Below are 27,077 nucleotides of genomic sequence, written 5' to 3' on the forward strand. Positions count from 1 at the left end.
GTTTTGCAAATATGGATACAAACACTTAAGATGCTGGCAGAAAAGGAAATGAGGTCCTCTATTCCCCTGCCACCTTAATGTTCCAGAGAGCTACTAAACACACAAGTGCAGTCTATAAAATTGCCTGGTATCACACAGCATTTAGGACAACTCAGATAATGCCATGTGCTGAGGGCATGCTTTTATACTAGGGTTATTGATGTATGGACTTCTGAAATGATAAGTGAGTATGCTAACTATGGAAAAGGAACGATGATCTTATTTAAGGAGACAAAATCAATTTCATAGCTTCATTCGAGGAATATCCTGGTAAGGGATGGTTCTGACCACAAAGGAGGGTGGAATTAGGAATGTTTGGGTGTACATGTACACTGGGAGGGCCTTCCCCAGCTTACACCCGCCCTGCCCTCAACTCTTTACCTCCTAGGAGTCTGGAGGACATCTGCTTCCCTACTGAGCTTTTCTTCCCACTTCACACAAATATCCTCAGCCTATTTAGCCTGTGTGATGTGTGTTTAGCCTTTACAGGGTATATGCCCAAGACCAAAGATAATAAATATGCCATGCCTTCAGTTCCACCTTGCAAAAAGAAAACTTGTTGGATAAGGGGCTAGCTAACATGCCAACTTTAAATTTTCTTAATGTAATGAAGACTTTCCCTTATTGCACAAGATACAATATGCTTCTAATGAAAAACATCTATTTTTGCACATCTGCCCAATAGCAGCTCAATTAAAAACAGGCCCATCAGATTGACACAGTTTTCTTAACTGCTCAGTTCCTGTCACGCTGCAGATAGCAGAAAAGCACTTAACGGAAGCCACAAGGCAATTTTCCAGAAAGACTTGTTAATCTTTATACAGTCATCCTCACGCAACCATCAAAGTGAACTTAATGACAAATCAGTTAAAATAAATTACTTTTAAGAACTTGTAAGGATCGAATAAAAAGCAAACCATATGTGACATCTCCTCAGTCTTCCCTGTGAGGGTGTATAATTGTCACCATCTGTGCTATTTGTTCTCTTTGCCTGGCCTCCCCACCCCCTTGCCCTTCTCTGTCCTATTCTAGGCCCCAGGAGGCTGACCTCTATGGACCATAGCACTGTATCTGCATCAGCTATGCTCTTGCTCTCTGGCCTCCAGCTGGACTCAGCCAATAGGAGGATGAGAGGATGGGAGGGGAGACTGCAGCCAGCAGCCCCTCTCCCAGGCTTCAGCTCTCCACAGCTCTGCTGTCACGATCCCTCCCTTTACTTCTTCTGGCCCAGGCGTGCTTATAGCCTGTCTCTGGGTGCTTCACCAGCCCTTGTGGGTTCCCGTAACCCTGGTCACATCTCTAAAAACAATCCCTTAATTGAAGGCTCTTTATTCTAAACACCTGTTGCTGGCCACAGCCTCGGCCAACACCTTTTCAGTGGCCAGTGGCTCCAAGCTGGGGTCACTTACATGCACTGTGTGGATAAGATCAGCCACCAGGCACTGCTTCAGCTTCTCATCACTGCTGGTCCCATGAAGCACCAGATCAGGCATGTATGAGGGGCAGTAACCCGCCAGGAGAGAGCGGCCAAAGTTTCTTACATTTGGGTTGCTGATGCTTTGAGACCTAAAACAATATTTGGCACATTAAAACACACAGTTAAAAACACAGGTACTTTCTTCTTTGCATTGTCTTTGCAATGACACAAGTAAATAAAACGGATTCAGGGTGGTTGACTTTTTACTAATCCTCCCGCAAGTTGATCATTGGCATAAGAAAAGAAGGAGAGTGAGACTAATAAAAGGGAGTTTTCTTTAAAAATGGAAGCCTGGAAAAAAAAAACAAAGTATTTCCACAACCAGTTAAGATTTTGCTCTTGGACCTCATACGTTCCACCAGACGTCTGTCAAAATAGTGAAAGAGGAGGTCTGGGAGGGAGGGGGGCTCTTGCCAAGAGTCTGGCTTTAGGAATTTGACCTATCTGCATAGGGTGGTACTCACAGCAGTGTGGAAGAACAGAAGAAATCTCTAATTACTGCTTTCAGTCATCACAGACCAAATAATCAACCTGACGGAGTGTTAAGGAAGAGGTGTTGTTTCCCAACCACCTCACGCTGCTCTGAGCAGCAGGAGAGGAGGCCCGCAGCAAGCGTGATCCACCACCTCTGAGTCAAGGCATCTGCTGCCAGCCATCTACCTTCCATGTGACCACAGAGAATTAGATTCCCTGTTCCGCATACCACCTCCCTTACCTTTCCCCAAATGTCAGAAGAGCTGCAGAGACAACCCCTGGTACTCCCTTAGAGAGATGTGCCACCCTGAGCTAGTGAGCCTCCTTGGAGGAGGAGCAGGTTGGAAAACTTTTTATTTTTATTTTTTACAGTTGTAGATGGACAGCGTGCCTTTATTTGTTTAGTTTTTTATGCGGTGCTAAGGATAGAACCCAGTGCCTCACACATGCTAGGCAAGCATTGAGCTACAGCCCCAGCCCAGGTTGGAAAACTTTTGTATTGATTTATTTGGTAACAATTCTAATATTTTGAGAGAAAAAGAAAAGTACCATGTGTAAAGTAGCCCACAGTAGCCACCATGATCACAGTGTCAGGCCAGGAACACACTAGATCCCAGTCCCCTCTGCTTCCCAGCCTGCCAGCATTACCTTGGCAGAGGCAGCTCCACTTCTAAGGTCCCTTCAGTCCTGTCACCACTGTGATCTAGATCCAATGTGGCTGAAGCACATGCTTCATCGTCACTGTCTCCAAGAGCGCTATCCGAGCTTTCGTTTCTGGGAATGTCTCCTTCGATCCTGAAGTCAGCCTTCCTATCGGCATCCCCACAGGGGACATCTGCAGCAACCAAGAGGCCAGAGTCCTGCTGGACACACCTGTCGGGGGCAGGCTCTAATGAAGGTCCTTCCACATCTTTCAAATACAAACCTCTAGCTGTCTCCAGTGTTCTCCTTCCAGTTCCCGCTGCACTGTCAGTGGGAACAGCTTGGCTGAGCTGCCCAGCATCTGCTGCCACGTCAGGTCTCATACCTCTGTCCTCAGCAAAACCTCTGTCAGATTCACCTTCCTCTCCGTCAGAAGATCGATTCTGAGGACAGCAGAAATTCTTTTGAAAGCCAGGCTTGAAGGAGCACCTAGAAACCTGCTGGCTCTCAGCCACGTCAGCAGCCACACTGGACTCGGCTGAGATACTGGCCACTTCTGGGTATTGTCCACAGGCCTTCAGCCGCTCCTCCATTTTTTTGGTGCGGCTTTCAAAGTCAGACTCTGGAGATAGGGAGCTTCCAATTTGGAAAGTGACCTTTTCTACTGGAGAGTTCTCTCGGGAATGTCTGTCAGGACAAGGGCAAGGCCAGGCTGCTGACCGCTCAGGTAGCTTCTTAGTTATCTCCTCTTTCAGCTCCTCGTTGGCAGCTGGCCGGCTGATCTTTTCTGCCCCTGGAATGGCACACCTGGGAAACCTCGAAGGGACATCATATGGTGCCTCTTTTTCACTTCCTTCATCCCCACAAAGGGGATGAGGTTTCCAAGAACTGTCTAATTCTGGCTCTTGGAATCCCATGCTATGAGCCTCAGATCCCTGGTCTGGCCTCTTCTTTCCTTCTTTGTCAGGTCTGGGATCCAGGTCTCTAATGTCAGTGCCCTCTGGAGTCCCAGCTAACCCTGTGGGCCCGGGGCTCCTTCTCTCAGTCATTGCTGTTGGTAGGATGGGGGGTACCAGAGCAGGCTCATTTCTCACTGTCACTACCACATACTCGGACTCCTCCACCTCTCCTTTCTCCAAGGCTGTTACAATCTTGCTCCCATTTATAACTTGGTCACCTTCACTGTGATTCCCACTCCAGGTCAGCTGGTTCTCTTGTAGCTCAGAGCAACGGAGAAAGTAGGTCAGGACGTAAAGAATGCGCTGGACCAAATCCTTCTGCTTCCCCACCACCACGGTGCGAGTCAGTCTTACTGGAGAGCCTATAGCTCCATAAAGGTCACCTAGAGAGTCAAGATGGACACCAAGACAAAGTCCTTTTGGGTTAGCATGCATCAATATATCAGTCTTGACAAGAGTAGAACAGATAACTAAGAATGCCAACCTAGAATTACTTCCTCAGATAAACCTGATTTCTAATTTCTAGAAATGACCATGTTTTCGTTTTCCTCCAGAATGAAGAGGCAGCCACTACCTTGGTGCCTGGCAGTGGTGGTGCTGTGCTCATGAGGCCTGCTGGCCAGCAAGCTGGCCCAAGGAGGGCTAAGACCAGTGCTCTCAATATGCAACCAGACTGAACACAACATTGACTGACTGGACTGGAACTGTTCATTATATCTGCCATACCAACCTGGAGTCAGAAACCATTAAAAGATAACCAGAACACTGGAAGAAATCAAAACCAAAAAAGATACTAAGTTTTTTAAAAAAAGTTGCTATATGGTAAACATTTACAAATAAACACTTTGGAAGTTTTTATTTTCTAGTATATGCCCTTATAAATACCCTCAGATGAGTATATATCTGAGGTATATATGTGCCAAAGAGAGGCAGTAGGGTATTTATAAAAACATATATTAGAAAAAACTACCTAAAGTTAATAGATTAAGGCTGAAGAAAAAGTTTTGAGGGCAGGCTCAGTGGCGCACGCCTGTAATCCCAGCAGCTCAGGAGGTGGAGACAGGAGGATCGTGAGTTCAAAGTCAGCCTCAGCAAAAGTGAGGCGCTAAGCAACTCAATGAGACCCTGTCTCTAATAAAATACAAAATAGGGCTGGGGATGTGGCTTAGTGGTCAAGTGCCCCTGAGTTCATTCCCCAGTACCAAAAAAGGAAGAAAAAGAAAAAAGTTATGAGAACCCATCAAAAGTGCTTCTCCCTGGGGAACCACAAGGAAGTACATCTTTTGGAGAGTATTCCCTAGTGTATGGCTCCTCAGAACACTTAAAGAACATGACAGAAATAATAAAAAACATCCTCTCTATAAAAAGACTAGATTGTAAGCTAATAGAGCTTTTGCTACTCACTAAGGAATCATCCTAAAAAAGAAAAGAGTGATTCAGGGACTGTAGTGTGATGCTCAGGCTTTTGTTTGAGAAAATCTCATAGACCAAGAGCACATTCTGTTACTCTCCTCTGACTGTATGTGCCCATATTATAGTCACTTCAGAAATTTATGGGACATTTCTGTTAAATGTTAATTAAGGAGTAATTAATTAACACTTTCAAAATCTGGTATAACAAACCACACGAGAAAAGCTGCTCAGAATGACAGTATTATTTTTTAACAATCCATTTAACTTTTAGTATTGTGAGTTTTAATGACCAAGGAATAAGTAGTAAAAAATTTAAAAAAGGAAGTTATTAAAATTTATAATGAAGTATATAAAGTAATGAAAGCAATGAATGTTATCACTTTAGGGACAAATTTCATAAAATAATGCATCATTAAAATGATAGACCCATAAAAATCAAAGATTTATTGGCTCTTGACTAGAAGGCAATTTTTGAGTCCTGGACTAATGAAGCTACTAATTTCAGAGAAGACTGCTTTGTTTTCATGAGGATGATTTTTAAAAATAAAGAAGTTACACAATAAGGTGAACATACTTAACACTATCAAACTGTATACTCAGAGACAGTTAAGATGATAAACTGTACGTGACATGTTTTTACCTTAATTAATGAAAATTTAAGGAAAAAGACAGAAATCAGAGGCAAAGCAGAAGAAAAAAGGAAGAATTAAGAGGCAGAGAGAAGGCAGTGACAGCGAGTGGAGGAAGAGAGAAAACTACAGAAGAGAAAGGTGAGAAGGGAAGGAAGGCGAAGAGGGGAAAGGAGAGAGGCGCAGTAAGTTAGAGAGGAATGAACCACAGGGCTTTAGAGTACAGCCAAAAGCCAAGGGGGCAAAAGACGGGGAAAAGAAAGCACCCAGGAGACAGGGAGAGGAAAAGAAAACAGGTCTAGAGGGAAACAATGACAGGAATAGAAACTAGAAGCAGAGGGCAGAAAACATCAGGGCAGGGAGCCACAAGAACGCAGGAGCGGGGTAAAGACAGAGGAACAAACAAAGGCTGGTGGATACGGGAGCATGTGAGGGAGGAGACTGAAGCCAGGTGTGCTGATTGGTCACCACTGTGCTCACCTGTCTGCTTGGAGCCCCTGCAAAGGGCTCCCACCCCTGCAGCATCTCTGTATCACTAACTCAAGATATCTTCTAATTTCTCTTGTGAGCCTGGCTTATTTAAATGTGGTTACTCAACTTCTGACCAGGTGGTGATTTTCTTTTTTCTTTTAGCTAATTTAAAGTCTAATTTTACTGCTTTCTGAAAAATGTAACTTAAACTTTAGGTAGAAAAATGAAAAAGCAATTCAAACATTGCCCCCGCCCCAAATAAATGAAACATCTTTTAAGAAGAAAAGCTGCATTCTGTTTCCACAAACCCTTGACATTGATTAAATCCAAAGGAGGCAGACAGGAGACTCTTTCATCCGTGTCACCATAGAGTAGCTTTCAAACTTTGTGTCCTCATGCTAACAAAGAAGCACATTTTACAGAGCAGCCTCATATGCCCTCTGGAACTCACATTATACAAAAATTATACCTCTAAGATGCCTTTCAACCCACTAAATTGCTTCCGCAGCCCACTAGTGGGTAGTGATCCTCACTGTGGAAAAGCCCTTTCAAGAGGGGCTGTGTGAGGTAGAGACACAGATCACTAAGCTCCTGAGAGTGAAAACAAGGGGCTGCACCTTCTGTCTTCAACCCTCCCTGGCCGGGAAGCACTGAGAAGCCATACAGAATGGTAGGCACCGTGGTGCTAACTGTCCTGGCGAGCTCTGAGTTAAGTCTTTGAAATGATTCCAGACAGAATCTTTTCTACTTCAACCATCATTCACACTTGGCTTTCCGAAGCTAGCACATCCTCTCTTGCACCAGGGCCTTGTCTCCTCCTCACACTACTCTAATCAATAGCCAGACCCCTACTGGATTGTTTGGGGGAAGGAAGAATTGAAGACCTTCAATAACACATGATCTGCAATGAAAAATGACAAATGTGAACCCACAGGAAGGGATTTTGCCTTGTTATGCTGAAAACAGGGAATTAATGGCTCCCAATTAGTTCAGCTGCAAATGAGAAGCATGCCTAATTATAAATATATTTATCTAATTAAATGCAAACTGCTTAATTAGCATTGTTTTTAAATTGGTGACCTGGCAGCTTGAGATACTATATTTCCTTAATATCCAGCCCCCTTTCCTTCACCATTTAATACTACATTTTTAAAAGGCTACTGTCCCATAACAAGAACAACCTTCTACCCTCCCAAGGAAGAATTGTATGAGCAAGGCTGAGCCAGGCACGTTCTAGTATTTAATACTTAATACAATACTTTAATACTGGGAGCTGGCTGTATTAAAGTATTGTATTAAAATGGCTTAAATATACACAGATTCTTTAATCCATTTAGAATACATCTATTAACACTCCTCTTCCCACCATGAGATTTACATATTCCTTCTTACACATCTCATGACCAAGGGCACAAGGACAAGAAGATATTTTTATTGCTCTAAAATAAGGACAATAGGGGTGGGGTTGTAGCTCAGTAGTAGAATGCTTGCCTAGCACATGTGAGACACAGGGTTCAATCCTCTACAACTGAAAAATACTTAAAAAAAAAAAAAAGAATAATAGTAATAGGGTAGGAGTGTACACATGAATTAATGGGTAAAAAGCACTTAAAAGGGTGCTTGGCTCATTGCTTCAGCTTTTGATATTGTTATTTAAATATGCTGTTTTCTAAGACTGGAGCGCTCTTCCCTAGTTTTTTTTTTTTTTCCTTCCCCTTCTTCTTTCTGGAAAATTCCATTTTACATTTCCTCAAGTACAGCCTTCCCTGAAAATCCCCCTCATACTCTTTCTTTCTCTCTAGGGACCCCGCAATATAAATTTGCAGTAGCAACATAACAACAGTGCTTTATACAGCCATTCCAATCCCCACAGCAACCAGGAAGTAAGTCCCATCACCACCCCACTTGATAATCTGACAAATGCAGAAGTAAGCATGAGGCTGGGGTGTGGCTTAGTGGTGAAGTGCTTGCCTGGCAAATGAGGAGAGGAGGGGAAGAAGAGGAAGAGAAAAAAGAGGAAGAGGAGGAGGAGGAGGAGGAGAGGAAAAGGTAGGGGAAGAGGAGGAAAGGAAGAAGAGGAGAAGTAGAAGAAGAAACAACAACAGGCACAGAGAAACTAAGTGACTTGCCAGTGGAGGCTGAGACCCAGCAGTAGGCTGCTGGCCCCCAAGTTCCTCACCTCCTACTGTACTGTCTCCTGCATCCCTTTGTACACCCTTATTAAAGCCATAAGCAGGATGCTCTTTAGTCACGTGAATATGGATCTGCTTTGTCTGTGAGACCGCCAGCTCCCAGAGGTATTCCACTTCCCCTCCCATGTGCAGCACAGGTCTGGTATAGAGCGTGTGAGGCTCTAGAGATGCCTCTTCTCCACAGGAGCCCAAATATGCAAACCCTATTCTCACAAACCCCAAACTCTACAACCACCCACCAACCATGGTATAGAATCCCATGCCATGCCTCAGGACAAGTTTGAGAAAGTCAATATCACCTCTAATTTCTACTTATGCTATTACTGACAAGATTATAGCATGCCTCTACTTTCCTCTTTGTCTTATTCTTTTCCCATCTGAGCCACCCTCTAGCACAGTGGTTATCAAACAGGGTTTGTTTAGCTGCCCCTCTCCCAGGAACATCTGACAGTGTCTTAAGACATTTTTTAATTGTTACAACTTTGGGTTCTACTGGTATCTATAAAACAGAGTTCAGGGGTGCTGTTAAACATCCCACAATGCCTAAGATGCTCTCTTCCTACCCCCACACAACTCAACTAATAAAGAATTATCTGGCCCAAAGTGTCAATAGTGCTGAGGTTAAGAAATCGTGTGCTAGAGTGAACAGGCACTGTGAAATGGAGAATGGCTGCCCATATTCCTTTAAAAGAACAAAGCTATCAGTAGGGGAAAAGAAACGAAGGTAGTAGTCTGACAATTAGATTCTGTGGGTCACTCTTCTATTCTTTCCCTGCTCAGTGACAATTTTTGAATTACTGGTTTGGACAGTCCATATAAGCTATAAATTGTAGCATTTTTCCAATTTTGCCCCTATGTTATCTGAACAGTCAAATGAGGTACTAACCCAGCTGTGCCCAGAGAGGATTGTACGGATGTGTTTTGGCCAGCATGTTCACTGATTGAGAGGTACGTTTCTCTGAGAAGGCCTTAATGGGAGGGTGATCAACAGGCATGACAGTTGGTACCCAAGCCAGGTGGTAGGTTAACACTGCAGTCAGTAAGGCAGCAAAAAACCTTGGAGAAATGGAAGAAAATACAACCAGATTAGTCAATACAGGATGAGGCATGTCTTATGCAGCACATGCACTGGCTACAGAATTCACATACAAGCCTCCAGAGAGTTGAAGCTTACTGATTTTTGTTGATTTGTTCTATCAGAAGTGTAAACTCCTTGAGAAAGCGCTGGCAGAGCTGGGTTTTTTCCAAAGTGTTTGACATCATAGTAAGCCATACTGGTTCAGATATCCTTGGAACAGAATATAAATTCCAGATAGTCCCTCTATAGGAGAGAGAGAGAAAGAGAGAGAGAAGGGATGCATAAAACAGTCACAAATATTTTAAGATAATCTAGGTACAAAAGAACACAGGAGAATGGGGCATGGTGGCACATGCCTATAACCCCAGAGGCTTGGGAAGCTGAGGCAGGAAGATCATAGGTTTGAAGTCTGCCTCAGCAACTTAGTGAGGCTGTAGGGAGACTCAGTCTCTAAATAAAAAAGGGCTGGGGATGTGGCTCAGTAGTTAAGGGACCCTGGGTTGAATTCTTGGTACCAAAAAAGACAAAGAAAGAATAAAGGAGAAAAATTTGGATCTCTGCAGTCCTTAAGAGATTCAAGAAATATATATAAGGGATTAGCAAAGTATGAACTACAGGACAAATCAGACTCCTATATTTTATGTAAATAAAGCTTTGCTGGGACACACACATACTCATTCACTGACATACTATCTAATGCTACTTTTGTAGGATGATGGTAAAATTGAATAGATGTGACAGATACCCCTTACAGAAAAAGTATGCCAACTCTCTAACATAAAATATTCATTGTAAAAACAATTTATTTTCACCATATCCTGTTTCAGAAACTACAACTACTTAAATTTTAATATATTTTAACCTATACATAAAACATAAAAATACATATTTGTGGGGTATCATACAACAATTTTTATAGTAAAGGAGACATAGGGAGAAAGTATATATTATATAAAAAACGTGATCAGTTAATTCAACTCTCCCAATTTCTGAATAATGTTTTGATTTTGTTAGTTAAAGCACTCTATTTATTTTATAGGAAAAAACCTATAGAAGTTGCTCTTCTTTACTATACTACATACTAACTTTATACAGAGGCCTAGAGAAGATTAGGTTCTTTGCCAAGACATACAGATATTTAATGGCAAGGTTAGGATGTGAATTCAGGTCTCATTGCCGGGCATGGAGGGCTCTGCTTTACTCTATATGAGTTACAAGTGTTTTTTCAATGAGTAGAAAAACTTAGGCTCTCCACGGGGTAAAAGGCTAATATATCTCTGATTTGATAACACATCCACCCTTCCCAAATCAAGATAGAAGAGACATATTGACTTGATTTTCTGACTGTATATGAAAGAACTGGGACCTAAGAGAATTCCACCTTGGTAATACAAAAACACAGTATTTGCTGAGTTAGGTAGCAATGACAAGCTACTAGTACACAGCACCAGAATTCATTTAGTAAAACCAAGGACTCTAAATGCTGAAACTTAATTCTGTCACCATTTTGGGCGGTTGTGACTGTTGAAAAATAAGACCCATCTATGTACACAGTGAAGCTTTTTAGTTCTTTTCTTTCAGTTTCTTGAAACATTAATACTCTCATTAAAGTAGTACCCAGACTCAAGCAAAATCCAGCTTTGAGTCTGACCACAGCAGAGCAACAGGTAACTCTAGTATTGTCCAAACAAACTATGGGAGGTTTACTAATCATCAGGTTGCCATCAAAAAGCACAACTTCACAATATTCTTCAAACATGTGACTTAAGTCTTAACAATCATCAGATAATGCCTACGGTGCTACTTGAGTACTTTACATTCAAAAATCATGATGATTTCATTGTAAGCAGTATTATACAGTTGACCAGCAGATACCTTAAGCACCACAAAAATGTCCTAACATTCTAGAAATTATAAAATATATTTTATCCCTCAGCTGGGGAGTAACAGTTTGACTCATTACATGGCTACTTTGGAGTGAGATTCCATTCACCACCATGACTAGCTCCAAGAGATGGTGCAACAATTTCAATTCGGCATGGTGGGAGAGAATTCCACCTGCTACCCAGAACAGATTACCTTCCTACACAGACACCAGGAGCAAGGACTCTAGAAAAGTGGATTCCAGAGTACAAAGGTCATTAATTAGAAACTGCCTATGAAAACATATGTGGGTGATGAGATAAGTAACATCCAGACAAGGACATGTACAGGAAGACAGTGGACACAAACAAGAATTGTGCTGGCAAACTGGAACATAGGTGTTGCTGATATGCATGCTCTCCATTATGTGCTCTGGATGAGCACCTTTGAACTCAGTTTTCCACAGATGTAAAATAGGGGTAGTAGTGCTTACTCCTAGAATTGTTGTTGGATGACATGAGACAATGAACAGACTTATAAGACACACCAAATGTCAGTTTTCTCCACTTACTCTGTTCAGAACAATCATATAAGAACTGTCAGGTAGGGGTAAAGATTCTTTAGTGTTGTATTATTTAAATTTTTTGCTCCATTTGGTCTGTTTCCATCTTGAAGGGTGGAGCCACTGAAGTGACTAGCCCTTCAATTCTCCCTATAATCCTAAAATCCATGGCTGCTGCCACTGCTGCTCTTCATCAATTTCTTGTTGGATTTGCCAAAACTTGACTTTACCTGAATTCTCCCAGAGCTTCCATCAGACGGCTGATGTAAAATTGGACACGGAGGCTTGACTCTGCAATCTTCCTACAGGAGATCATGGCCTTGGTAGAGAGAAAGCAAGCCCAATCACTCAAAGAAGAAACTACCTTACAACTTATCTATTGGGCTTCATTAATTAAAAAAGTGAATTATAGTAAATTAAGCACACCCAAGGTAATAATGCCTTCAGTCATTAGAAAGCAATAATTTCCTTTCCTAAAGCAACCAGTATCGGGTAGCTAACATCAATGTTCCTAAGGATCCATCACTGCTAGGGCTGACTTAACTTCCTTAGGAAGGTGATCTGTAACATAAACAGAGATTCTGCCATCCTTAAAACCCCATAATCACTTCTCCATTTGACATTAGATTATGATGTTGTTACCTTTTCAATTGCACTCTTTAGCCTGTTCATGTGAGATTCAAAGAGGGGGAAATGAGAAAAAAAGAAGTCCTGGAAATTCCGTTGCGCTTCTTCTTTCTCACACAGGGAAAAGATGATGCTTATGGCAATTTTCTTCCTCCTAACTATGGCTGGATTAGAACTACAGGTTTCTTCAGCCAAGCTAAATGTCTCATCAGTGGACCTGAATGGAGGAAGAAAAAGTTTGAAAAGTTGCCATGCATCAATGAGTCACACTGATGGTCAACTGTCATGCCAAGGACAACACTCAGAAAGCTTATCAAAAACCCTCAGAGTCTTGGTAAAGAGTTTATCTACTTCCCGTTCATTCTCTTTTATGATTCCCTGTGTGAAAAATGAGAACACTGGCTTGCCACACATTATTATTTTAACATGAAAAGAAACTCAAATGAAAACCAAAAGTTAATTTGAATGTACCATTGTTAGACTCTCACCCTTCCCCCTGTATCATTTTGTAGACTGGTGGTATTTAGGAGTGGTATGAAATACCTGTTCACTCAAAATTCATAAGCCCTTTGTTTTGATTGACATCAACAGATAAGAATGTCAAAAAGGACAAATTGTACCCAGTATTCTAACACAGGCATTGCATTTGAATAGTCACTGGCTTTCCAGGCTAACTTTCCCAAAGATACTAAGACCACTAGATGAAACTCCTCTCAGTGCTCAGATTCAGCCATGTGATTGACTGAGCTCTCTGAGAAATTCCCCAAGCAGAAAGAATCACCTCTTCTGTTTTAGTGAAATTCTCAAAAATTTATGATTCTTTTGAGACTCTGCTTCTATGATAAAATAACCACGACGTGAATAAACTCTGAATGTATACACAATTTGTCTTATAGGATAATCCTCACTACTATGGCCTAACAAAATCTCTTATTTAACTATTGTGAAAAGCCAGAATAGCTGCCACAAAGCTGCTAATAGCAAGAGTGAGGATAAAAAAATTAATTTGCTTTGTTCTACAAAGACACTAAAGCAAAGGATATAACATTGTAAAGGAAAGCACCCTGCCTGGCACATGGTAGGTATGCAACTTCTTTTCTCTTTCTCACTACCATTTAGCTTCTATCTCTGACAAATACAGGAGGGTACTGCTGCCTTATAACACAACAGTTCCTGATGCTGGGCAGAATTCAAGGCAGTTAGCTTCCTGTCCTTGGTCCTATATTTGGTGCGGTACTCATGATCTATAAAGTTCAAATACATCCAGATTTTATAAAACATAAACAGATAAAAAGTTTTTATGGTTAGAAAAGCTAATTTTAAATTTTATTCTAATTTTAATTTTGTTCTAATCTCAGAGATGTGCTACTATGTCCCTTAACTTCACCCAAGTGCTCAGAGATGCAGGTATGGCTGATCAGCATGTAAAATGCCCTCACTTCAGACTCACCACTGGCAGCACACGATCTCTAGGTTGTAAATGTTACTTTTTAATTTTTTTTTTAGTTGTAGATAGACACAATACATCTATTTTATTTATTTACTTTTATGTGGTGCTGAGGATCGAACCTAGTGCCTCACATGAGTGAGGCAAGTGCTTCACCACTAAGCCACAACCTCAGCCTATTAATGTTACATTTTATAATAAACCATCAACTATACACTTCAAGAAATCCCTAGATCGTCCTCATCAGAAAAAATTCTTTGAGAATCTTTTAGAATATGTGATTTCACACAATGCCCCATTTTTTTCTAAAATACCTCTGTTAAAACCTTGTTTTCCTGCACTAGTTTATTTCTGTTGTCTACAAAAAAATTCTTCTGAGCTTGTACTGTCAAACATGCTTGTACTTATGTACTCTTCTTTTTCAAAAGTAAACTCTCATACCAGTCCACTCTTCATTAGGCCAACATGATCTTTAATAATCTAACAGTTACAAACACTGAACTCTGCACCTTTATTCTTCATCCATTATCTTCAGTTCTACCCAATAAATTCTCTCCTCGGTTTAACGTAGCAGAGAGCGCCACCTGCTGAATTTCTGCAAAACTTCCATAGTTGTAACAGTAGCAGCCCTCCTTGCTTCACTACATATATCCTCTAGTAAATTCTAAAGCAACTGAGTATAGTCTTGGATCCATTATGAAAACTAGAATAAGTCAGATCGCATAGTATCATAATTCCATTTTAAAAAATTATTCCATAATAAAAAAATGTTTTTAAAAATTTAAGTATACATGCCCAATACTTCCATGTATCTTTTCCCACAGGTCATCAACCATGTAAGGTGCATACGCTGATTTGTAAATGAACAAACTGAGGCAGGGTGCTTACTCAATTGCCTGGGGAACAAAAAGCTTCTTAGTGACAATGCTAGAGTTAGAACCCAGAGTTTCTGTCTCTAGTATAGGTTCAGTTACTGGGCACTGGAAATGACCAAACTCTGACCCCATTCCTCATCTGTCGGCTGGTGCTCATGTCATCTGAGGCATTACAACAGTTGGAGCACTGAGGGGAAGAAGCTAGAAGCAACCAGGTCAGCTAATGGGCTCCAGGTTGCAGAAAGACCACTGTTTAAGTTAAGTTTTTTCATTGTGATCAAAAGACCTGACTAGAACAGTTTTGGAGGAGGAAAAGTTTATTTGGTGCTCATGGTTTCAAAGGTCTCAATCGATTCATGGCAGAGTGGCATAGCAAAGAGGCTCAAGACATGGACACCAAGAAGCAGAGAGAGGCTCCTCTCACTGTGGACATATATATATAAACCACAACAGCACACCCCCAGAGACCCACCTCCTCTAGCCATACCCTACCTGGCTACAGTTACCACCCAGTTGAACCCTATTAGCAAATTAATGCACTGATTAGGTTCAGGTTCTCATACCCCAATTATTTCACCTCTACATTTCTTGTGTTATCTCACACAAGAGCTTTGGGGAAAGTCTAATATCAAAACAATACCAACCACCCTACACAATCTTATTCCTTATAAAGAGAATTTAATTAATGCTCTGAATACACATTTATGTACATTATAAGTACTTTAAGATCACAGATAAAGCAAAAACTATAATTATTTTAATATTTCTCAACAACCTATCATTGTATCAGGACTACTTGGCTTGTTACTTATGTCAGCTTTGACTTACAATGAACCTTATGAATTACATTGGACCACAGGAAATTGACATTTTTGTTGTCACAGAACATTCCATCAGCAATTTCATATGGTTTGTTCAATCATTTTTTTCCCCTAGGTACTGGGGACTTAACTCAGGGCCTTGCACATGCTAGGCAAGCAGTCAACCACTGAACTACGTCACCAGCCCCTTTCATTTCATTTGAGATAGGGTCTTCTTCAGCTCAGGCTGGCCTCCAAATTGTTATCCTCCCATTCTAGCCTCCCAAGTAGCTGGGATAATAGGTGTGGACCATCATGCCTGATTTATTCCATTTAATAAATCAAATCAAAAGGCTTTCTGGGTAATTTTATCTTGCTCCTTTGAAGTTTCAATGGCCTGAGTGGCACAATCTTTGTGGCTTTTCTTTCCTTACTAGTAGTACTGCTGGTACCACCTATCAAATGCCCAAGCTGCAAAAGCATATCACCAGGTACAGCAGGGGGCCCTGAGGTCAGTGAGGTGCCACCTGTTATGGATTCAAATATCATTCCTGACTGCCTTTAATTCTCTTAGAAAAGAAGTTTTCAGGGGCTGGGGTTGTGGCTCGGAGGTAGAGTGCTTGCCTAGCATGCATGAGGTGCTGGCTGGATTCGATCCTCAGCACCACATAAGAATAGAATATACTATGTCCACCTAAAACTAAAAAACAATATTAAAAAATGATTAAAAAAAAAAGAAGTTTTCAATTACTGTAAATTTTCTCTTGGTCAGAAGTAATAATAATTTTTGATACCTACTGTTCTCTTGTCTCTAGTGTAAGAAACTAATTTTCTTACCCACTACTTGCCAAAATGGAGTGGATTAACAGCAATATCCTTTGAATGAAGAGATTGATCTTCAGGTACAGGTAATCGAGTCAAAATGTCTTCCACATATATATTCTCAATGTTCAACGTACTGTACTCAGGGCTGGCTTCATGGGCATTAAATCTGCTCTCAGAAAGGCCCCAGGATTGGTATAATGTTCTGCAATTGGCATCTTGAATTCTTAATAATTTATCTTTGTACTAGTGTCCTTTAAGTGAAGTCTAATGTGACAATGATATTTGCACATGAGCAGGGAAGATATGGGGCAGCAGTCTACACATGGATGGGTTCAGGCCTGACAGTCAGACTTACACCAACACATCTGAAGCAGGACAGGGTGCCACAAGGTTCCAAGATGGCAGGCTGGACTTGGACCCAGACTGATGGCTATGACAGTAGTAACAGCAGAAGCAACAGTGGCCAGTTATGGGAGGGGAATAAGAAAAGAAGGGAGGGCCTCTGACAGGAACCATGGGAAGAGGCCAGCTTGTCCATCCACCATTGGAGCCCTTCCCTAAGGAGTTTACTCAAATATTTAACTTCCTGACCTAAGCCTTAAAGGAGTAAATTATCACAAAGCAAAGACATACACCTGGACACTGCAATAAAGTGAATTGGGAGTTATTAGAATCTTTCAAAAAGCTGTCATCTCTGATTCTGAAAATTGCTGCAATATTACAAAGCAATATTCACAGGTATAGAAGTAGAATATTAACGTAAAGACTGTTGTATTGGACAGAAAAAAAACCTCACTGTTTCTATATGAGCATTCAGATCAGCAAATTACTAATGAGGAAGATCATTTTAAAATTAATGTTTCCTCATATTTGAAGAAATAGCAACAGAATGCATAAACAGTCATTTTGAACAGCTTATGAGGACATTCAGTTTCTTGTAAGGTAACTACAAGTTCTAGGAAACATCAAAGGAAATATTAAATAGCCACATACAAATTTATATCTATAATTAAATTCAGATTTAACACAAAATGGACTTGTATGAAGAACTTAATCTTTTTAGAAAACTGTTCCACAAGAATCATCTGATCAAAAGTTTATCAGTCATTCATCCCAATATTGTCACATCCCAACGCCTCAGTAGAAAGATCCTTCTCTAAATAACTATAAAAAATTATTTGCCACTCTGAATTTGCCAGGAATGACTAATGCCACTTTCAATATCAACTGAAAGACAAGTTGCTAAAGTAGAAATTTCAATGATAGTGAATTTGCAGAAAAGCCTGAAAAATCTTACAATAAATCAAGACTTCATATTAAGTATTTTTATAGTAGTATATACAATTATACCAAAAATATTTTTGGAATTTATAAGTTTATGTTGCTATTTACATATCACTGTTATCTCTATTATGTTTTAGAGTAATATTTTTAAAGGCAAAGTTTTACTTTTCAGTACCTTTAACAGCATTTTTCTGAGCAAGAGGCCTGGCATTTTATTTTGCACTGGTCCCGCAAATTATATATCAGCCCTAACTGTATTCATAGGCTTTCTGAATGTGAAAGTCTTATTTTAGGTACAAATTCACTAGAGATTGATTAATTCCCAATGCCAGTCCTTACTTCAAATTAGAATTTTGAAGGATTTCAGTGGAGTGGAATGGAGAAATGCTATACTCAACTTGGGACATAAACCTGAAGGAATAAAAGAGCATTTTCAGCAAAGAGATGGCTAAGGGGGAAGGTTTCCAAGATCCATCTCTTCTGGTCACGGCTATCATAATGCCGGGGTGGGGATGGTGGTGGCGCCAACTCCTGGCAGTTGTAGTAATAGCAATGACAGTGATAACAGTAGCAATAGCAAACAAATCATGTTGGCCAATATTCTATTCACCATATGCTGTGTCCAGGCTAACACCTGACTTGCTGTATCTCATTTGGCCATCTGAACAACCCTTTTAGGCTGAAACTAATATTATTATCACTAATGCAGATGCAGAAGCAATGCTTAGAACCCAGGTTAACTTGTTCTAACATGCAGGACTTGTCCTCACAACAAGTGCCAAGCTCCTACTCATTCCACTGGAAGTCCATCAACCAAAAAGCAGCTCCTTATTGAATAATGCAGCTCTACTTTTTTCTTCCTGTCTTGCTCCCTAGAATTGTGACAGGAACAGAAAAGATGCCCTAACCTCTTCTTTCTCTGCTTATCCTTTCAGTGCCCTCTCCTCCACAGGATTCCCTACTTCCTGTGCAACCATCACTGTGTTTTCTCCTTCCTTGAGTTCCAAAGCACTTTATGCCTCCCTATAGCATGTAGTCTCTTTATACCATTATTTAGGTGAATATCATCTTCCCTACCAGTGCATAAAAGGTTAAATGCAGGCACATAGCCAAATCATTTTTACACCCTCACAGATCCCTATGGAGTCATTACTAGTTAATTTATTAAATCAATTGAAGTAAATTTTTATAGTTATATATAAAACTTCCCTTTGGGGGTGATAGAAGAAGAGTTTAGATGCTACTGATTTAAGATCAAATATATGTTTTAGACATAACTGAAGTTTAGACTACAAAACCAACAGAAATGAAGGTAGAAAGTATTTGATGTCATTTATATTTTTAATTATATTGATGCCTGTTCAGTTGGTAAATTTAAGATTTACAATAAGAATAAACCACTAATATGAATAGAGAATATGTCATATTTTCAAATACCGTATCACTCCAAGGAAGAGATTTATCCCACCCTGCATGACTTACAAGAGCTACATTGGTAAGGGACTCAAAAAGAGTGCACACTCACTTTAACACCAAACCTAGCTCAAACATGGCACAACTACTGAGATATTTCCTAGTGTCTTTTATATCAGAATCTTTTGGTAAGCTTTAATCTATTTTCTCCTTCAAATGTCTAACTTGTAAACTTTCTGGTTACACTGAGGCTCCTTGAAGATTCCGGTTCCTCCCACTGACAGCAGGCAAGCGCGATCACCCTGTGGGGCTCATCACGCTGCCTACACTAGCACTTTCCCCAGCAAGAACAAACTTGAAACTCACCTCCTTGGAAAGATGCCATTCTCTAAACTTGTCGTCTGACTTCGAAGCCAACGGCGCTGATAACTGCTAGAAGAAGATGTAGAGGAGCTTGGCGATGGGAAAGGCGTGATCAAAAGGCTGCTTAGTGAGGCTGTGAAGAAGGAAATTTTGAATTTGAAACCTGAGGTAAATGAGTCTTTACATATTATATACTGCACACCAGTAGGTTTGTATTTAGTACCACTGAACTGTAAATTTAAAATGGATAAGATGGCAAATTTTATGTTATGTGTATTTTAGTACAAAAAACTTTGAAAAAAAATACATACATGCTAAGTAACATAATTTTCAGGTTCTACCAATCATATCCAGCAGGGGGAGTCTATAATTTTTGTTTTATGAAGATTTCTACACAGCAAAGAATCCTTTATAAAGGAAACCATATTAAAGGAAATAAGGATCACAGATAAGGCATGTGCATAAATTATCAGGCTCCACATTATTTATGCAGAATAAATTATTAATCAAATGGAGACTGCAGATTTCTGATAACATGGTTCTTATAAAAACTTTATATTGTTAAGCTGGTAACTAATGCCACATTATCATGCTTACTTATAAGAATTTCTACCTCTTGACTACCTCATTACTCTTATTTTTTCTTTTTAGGTGAAATTAAGTATTTCCTTCCATTGTAGCCTGTGTCTGGACCCCAATTTCCAAATACACAATTCTTATCCTCCTATCCTCCAACCACTGCAGTCCCCTTGTCTGTCAAAGAGCAACTTCTATTCCTAAATATGCTTTCTGTTTCAATGACTTATTTTGCTTACATGAGTTTATACTTATGGAATAAATTATTTCAGACTGCAGTAATTAATATAAAAATAAAATGACTATGATTTTCTTTAAGTAATGGGGGTAAATTCTTTAATCACTACGGTTGTCGGTAAGCTCACATTCTGAGGGAGAAGAAGAAACAAACAAAAACTCCCAAGAAATGAAGAAGATAACCACAGAATGTGGCAAATCACAAGGAACAACCTTGCCACAGGGAAGAGGAAGTTTAAGAGTCAAAAACTCAGAAGCTGTTATAATTTCTTTGATGGGAGAATCTTGAGATTGATTTACTTATTTTTGCAGAAAAATGTGATCATAGTATCAGACAGTCAACACTCTCAGGACTCTGTGCTGACACAGGACTACAGTAAGCCCAGCGCAGGTCCGAACTAAGGCCTAGAGCACAAGGTTTTGATGCTGTCAAACACATTTCAACTTGCAAGGAGACATATGGGGGAAGTATTCTGCAGATAACCCTTCTCTTGTCTTCTGCAGCCATCCAAAGGAAAATGTTTGGAAATGCTCCCATCAAAATATAAAAAAAATATATATTCATGGGATCGACCCCATGTTTCTTCTCCAAGTTCATCTTATATCACCCTTTCCACACCACAACTGGCCTTCTGTTTTTTGGGGGGTTTGTTTGTTTGTTTGTTTTTGGTACCAGGAATTAAACCCAGGAGTGCTCTACCACTGAACTACATTTCCAGTCCCTTTATTTTTTATTTTGAGACAGGGTCTCACTAAGTTGCTAAGGTTGGCCTTGAACTTGCAATCCTCTGGTCTCAGCCTCTTACCTGAAAGAAGGCAGCTAGCCTTTGATTATAGATATGCTTTCTGAAATCTGGCTGTCTTTTTTCTATTCTTATTCACAAGGATTTTCTATTCCTTATTCACAAATCTGTAGTCTGTTCCTACCTAGGTATTTGCAATAACTATACCATCCCTAAAATGGTATTTGAACAAATCCTCACAGAGAATTCATGGAGACTTAATGGGGACTTCATGGAGTCCCTACTGGCATTAAAGTCTCAGCTGAAATTTCATGCTTTCAGAGGGCTATTCATGGGCACCCCATATGTTTTCTTTCCTTCATTGATAAGTGTGTGCCTACATTTCAGTGTTTATCATCCATCTCTCCTTAACTGACTATAAATTCGATGAGATCAGGGTTCATGTGTATTCTGAGCACTGATCTATCCCCATACCATACCCTAGAAGATTGTTCCATGAGATGCTCACTGAATACTGGGCCAAAAAATTCAGTTAAGGACAATAATGTTTGTCTCAATCAGTAAGTGTAACAGAAATAGAGCAGTAGAGAAACAACTTTCTAGATGAATTCACATATTGAATTTGTTTAAGGTTTCCTGTGGCTAAAGCTGTATATACAGTATTTAGATTTTCTCTTTTTAACCAACCTTCATAACCTTCATTTAAAGTTTGTTTTTGTCTTTTTGGTGGTATTGTTCTGACTACCTTTTCTATCTGTTTCTATCTGTTGGATGAAAGGGTACTACATCCCAAACACAATGGACTTTGTTCACTATGAGACTCAAAGTTCTTCTCTTCAAGTTTTTGCTTAGAAACTTGAAAATATGTAAGATGACTTAATCTAGTATGTAATTACACTCTAAAAACAACAAAATAGAAGCATTTAATGGGTCAATGAATAGAGCTGTTATTATTGTCTAAGAGGAAAACTTCATTTTTAATAGACCGAGCATATTATTTTATTGGCAAATCAAATTACACATAACACATTTTAATTCCCAAACCACAAAATTAATTTAGGAGTTTAAAAGGTCATCAAAAATGCCATTTTAAGTTTTAATAAAATTCCTATAAAGCCCCCTGAATAATAAAAAAGACAATGTTCTCACTACCATGATTTCAAAACATCTCAAATTTTAATTTCTTATCTGGGACATAAACTCTAGTCCACCCTAGGGGATCAATCCATTCTCTGCATTTATTTACCAAGTTTTTTGACTTTTGTCTATTATCCAGAGTCTGGGATCTAAGAATGAAGTACCTACAAAAACTTATGAAAAATATGTAATCTTGGTCCTTTGTTCTTCCATATGAAGTAGAAGTTTAGTCTGACTTCACAGGAGATTTTAACTCAAATTACACTGAATTTATAGATTAATTTGTAAAATGTGATCCTTCACTCCACCCAATTAGGTCTTTTAATAAAGTTTTAAGATTTCTCCATCACATATCACACATTTTCTTAGATTTATTTCTAGATCCCTTATGGGTTTGACTGCTACTTTCATTACTTTCTGATTCTAATTTTTCCTAAGCAGGTATATAAGAATGCAAGTTTAGAACCGAAAAAGCTAAAGTGAAAGAAAAAGCCATCAAGCCTGTGAAAGTGAAGATGGCAAATATTCACTCCAGGAAAATGCCAAAGGTCTAACTTGAAATATACGAAGTGGAAAGAAATAAAGAAACTAAGTTCTGTCCAAGACACCTTACAGGACATCAAACAAATATAATATGAGCAAAGCAAAGCAAGGTCAAGGCCCAGATCCTCAACAGCAGAGACACAAGCAGACATTTTTAGACCTGGATGTTTATCACCTAGATGATAGAAAGACTAAGCCAAAGGGACCAGCTCCCAAAGATACTTGTCCCACACCCAAAATGGTAACAATACAAAAGGGATCAATGCTTGCAGTACAAGCTGGGGGACACTCATTGCTGGGAGCTCGTTCTAAACTGCAGCTAAGTACTTTTATATTCTGCAATTCTATTTGAAGAGGGCAGGGCAGAAGTCCCCTATCAGAACTGTGGAGTTGAAGAGAAATTGTCTCATGGCAGCCTCCCAGGGGAGACAGGGAAGTGAGTGGGAGATGCCCTCTTAGCAGCTCCTCAGAGTCCTCCTATCTTCTTATGTGCCAGAAAGATCTCAGGTTATGTGACCAAGACTCATGCTTAAGTTCAAGCTTTTGCCTATGTGCACAGGTGCAAACGTCAACAGCATGTAGGGCCTTTCCCCTACACAAAAAATAATACCAAGACATGGGGATGAAACTCAGTGGTAGAATGCATTCTTAGCACCAAAAAACAAAATGAAAAAATAAAGAGCAGTGTCGTCCTCTTGACTCCTGCTCCTCTCTTTACTAAGCACTGAATCAGTTAAGTCAGCAAGAGGCTCAGGTACAAATGGGACATCATTGTGCATTATTCCATGGTGACCTACATTGTGAGGAATCTGACTTCATTTTTGATATTCTATTGCTGATGGCTTTGAAGCTTCATCCCATCCCCCTGGCCTCATTCTGCTCCCTCTCAGCAAACTGATGAGAAAGTCCAGGTGCTCTCTCTTTTGGTGCCAGTGGGAGGTTTAAACCACATGCAGAAACACTCACACAGTCTTACCACCAAGAAAACCCCAGTTTAGTCTCTTTTCCCTGTTCTCTCAAGCTCTTTTCTGGCCAACTTGGGAAGTCACCTACTCTCTCCAGAAAACCCTCATTATGTGAGTAAAAAGCCTTTCCACATCCTTACAGTATGTGTATGTGATATCATCAGTCTTGATCCAAACCAAATGTTGGGCAGAGTCCATTCTGTATCTGCAGAGTGGCTGAAACACAAGTTTTATCTGAACGCTTTGAAGATGTGTATTCTTATCTGGTAGAGTCACTTGAAAAGTACATACTACAAGTGTTCCTCATACCGACCTATTTGTTTTACCACTTTTGAAGACTGAAGAAATGCAGCTACAAAAAGAATGGGAAAATCGTTTTCCTTACTATGATTTGCCGACTTTGATGAAGAAAGCCTAGAGTTGAACTATGGGCAGATGACAAGGCTCAATGATGATGCTGTCTCAATCCCAGCCCTTGGAACCTCATGCTGCTCGCAGATCCAAGTCTTCTGAATTTCAGCTGACTCATCTCTTTTGAGTCAGTTTTCTATTTCTAAATTACAGCAGGCTACTCACAAGTGAAGAATTTGTGGACGCTTCTAGCTAAAAATTATTTCACTCTCTGTCTCCCTGAAGGGCCTCTGGCTTGTCCTACATTGGGTAATGTCACCACATTATCCTCTGCTTGTCTTCTCAAGTCAGAAACTGAAGAGTCATGCTTTCTCTCTTACTTCTCCCCTAAAACCCATGTCCTGTTAGTCACTGAGCCTGCAATCTGCTTAGTATGCCAGAAACCCACCTCTCTTTTCTTCCAAGGCCTTACTTAAAATAACCAACTATGCCACTAAAATAATCTCTTAAAATTTATCTTTGCACAGAAGATACATTCAAAATATCCAAAAGAAAATACAATGAAAAGGTATTTCCCCTTTATACCCCAAGAAACAAACATTCTATGAATGAGGAAACAACTAACTCTGGGACTTGGGCAAAAAAAAAATACAGAAGATGACTCTGTGTGTGTGTGTGTGTGTGTGTGTGTGTGTGTGTGTGTGTGTAAATATATATATGGCATTTTGTAGCACAGAATGTAAGACAGTGCTCAAACTAGCACCCCCAACATAGATGGGGGTATATAAAAGGAGCATAGGAATTAAGAAAAAGAGCTTCCAATAGCCAAAGCTGGGATGATTTGAGCTACAGCAATTTTTTAAAATGAAGTACTATTAGATTATAATCCAAAGTAAAAAAATAAATATCCTGGAGTTCATACTGATATAATAACCAAATAAACAAATAAATGGGAAGATGAAACATTTCTCCCATGCAGAAGGATCCCAACTAATTTATGGAGAGCCTCTGCTCTCAAGGAAGAGGACCACAATTCCCCACTCCATAGGTGGATAGTGACATCTTACCAAAGCAGAGTATGGAGAGGGGGAAACAGTCACTCTGCAGTGGAGAAACCTGACAAATATCACGTTGGCCAGGTAAACAAGGCCAGTGTCAATGGTCACAAGGCACAGTGACAGTAGGTAGCCTTGACCTGATGTGACGAAAATGGCACTTTACCCCTGTGGTCTTCCCTCCCTGGACTCACAACTTCAGCCTCATCATGAGGATAACTTCCAACATTCTCATAGTGGGGCATTCTACACAATAACTAGCCAGTACTCAAGACTGTCATGATTAACACAAACAAAGTAAGTCTGAGAACCCACCACGGCCAAATAAGCCTGAAGAGACCTGACCAATAAGTGTAATGTGGTCCTGGAATAGAAGGGCATTAAGTAAAAACCAAGGAAATAACTAAACTATGGTCTTTGGCTAATGGTCATGCTTCACTAATATTAATATTGGCTCATTCATTGTCATAATTCATACACTAATATTAAGATGTTAATAACAGGGCAGACTGAGGATGAGTTATAAGAGAACTCTGTGAAAAAAATCTTCCAAATTTTGCCGTAAATCTATAACTATTCTAACAATAAAATCTACCTTAAAAACTTTCCTGCTGGGCACGGTGGTGAATGCTTGTAATCCCAGCGGCTTGGAGGCTGAGGCAGGAGGACTGCAAGTTCAAAGCCAGCCTCAGCAACTTAGCAAGACACTAACCAACTCAGCAAGACCCTATATCTAAATAAAATATTAAAAAAAGTCTGGGGATGTAGCTCAGTGGTTGAGTACCCCTGTATTCAATCCTCAGTATCAAACAACAATAACAACAACAATACTTTTCCTATCTCTCTACTCTTTAGATAGAAGTTAAAAATTACAGAATTAAAAGACAATAAACACCATCTTACTTTCTCTACTTCTTCTGCTAATTTAACTCTAATATTTGGAGCTCCTATTCTGTTTTAGAACCGAGATCTTGGTTCCTCCACAATTTAAGGTGGGAAATAAGGAGTAGAGAATGGATTACAATAAGAAGATAAAAGAGCTCTTACGTTAACAGAGTTCTTAATCCCACCAAAGATGTGAAGCTCACACTAGTCTATGTAGACTCAGGGATATCAGAGCAGTTCCCAGGTGTGAACCTAAAGGTAAGCACATCTACCAGGACAGCCAGGGAAGCAAAACCCCTCTCAGGGGCACTGGCAGTTCTTTCCATCCCCTTTGACCCCGTCCTCTCAACAGGAGAAGCAGAGATTGGAAATACAGATTGCCAAACTACCAAACACAGCCAGTCTTCTTTCATTATCAGAATTAACCTTTGTATCATACTGTCCCCAGTTCCCAGATCTGGTTAGTTCCAAACCCCTCTCGTGGACTACAAGAAAACATTTGGCTCTGGCTGCCATGGACTTGTACTTTAATGTGAACTCAATTTTCCTGCTTCTCAAAAGGCATGGAAAAGTAGTTTTAGAGCAATATAGAATCTAAAGAATATCGAACAAGTTGCCATTTAGATTCGTACAACATGAACTAATTTTACCAATTATATTATAAACTAAAGTTACCTAGGAAAATCCAAACTTTCTTCTAATAATGTTTCTGCTGGTATTAGTTCCCTAAAAATCTCTGAATCTTTTCTGGAACAAGGGGTATAAAAAGTAAAATAAGGTTACAACAGGACAGAAATCCCGTGACATGAGCATTCAGAGGAGGCCCTGGTGGAACATTACTCATGTTCCTTCCCCCATAGACAGGTGAAAAGCTCTCACCTTTCTGCTTTGGAATTCAACCACAGCAAAGTCGGTCCAGTGCCAGTCCTATCACTGGGGACCGAGAATGGCATTGGGCTGAGGGCCACTAGGACACTAGGGTTTTTCAGTGCACACTCAGAATCTTTTGAGTAACTGATGGAACTCAAGAGTTCAGCTGACAGTGACCCACAAGAAATGAGGAAATTACCATGAGTATCATTAAATATGACAAAAGAAAAACAGTTCACTTGCACATCACATATTGCCTTTTACCTTTTCAGATTTTAAGTG

General features: G+C 40.0%; 1 protein-coding gene across 4 annotated transcripts in view; it reads right to left on the bottom strand.

Moving 5' to 3' along the window:
- Window positions 1–27,077, bottom strand: part of Fnip2 (folliculin interacting protein 2) — a 111,825-nt gene that overhangs the window by 21,117 nt on the left and 63,631 nt on the right. For all 4 annotated transcript variants that reach the window (XM_076864249.2, XM_076864247.2, XM_076864248.2 and 1 more), the window contains 7 exons: window positions 19,437–19,566; window positions 12,442–12,643; window positions 12,030–12,118; window positions 9,471–9,617; window positions 9,183–9,352; window positions 2,639–3,974; window positions 1,449–1,605 (listed from right to left, as the gene is read on the bottom strand). In XM_076864249.2, the coding sequence (XP_076720364.2) occupies window positions 1,449–1,605; window positions 2,639–3,974; window positions 9,183–9,352; window positions 9,471–9,617; window positions 12,030–12,118; window positions 12,442–12,643; window positions 19,437–19,566 (2,231 nt within the window). The remainder of the gene's footprint in view (window positions 1–1,448; window positions 1,606–2,638; window positions 3,975–9,182; window positions 9,353–9,470; window positions 9,618–12,029; window positions 12,119–12,441; window positions 12,644–19,436; window positions 19,567–27,077) is intronic.

This window comes from Callospermophilus lateralis, chromosome 8 (genome assembly GCF_048772815.1).
Source record: "Callospermophilus lateralis isolate mCalLat2 chromosome 8, mCalLat2.hap1, whole genome shotgun sequence".
NCBI classification, from domain to species: domain Eukaryota; kingdom Metazoa; phylum Chordata; class Mammalia; order Rodentia; family Sciuridae; genus Callospermophilus; species Callospermophilus lateralis.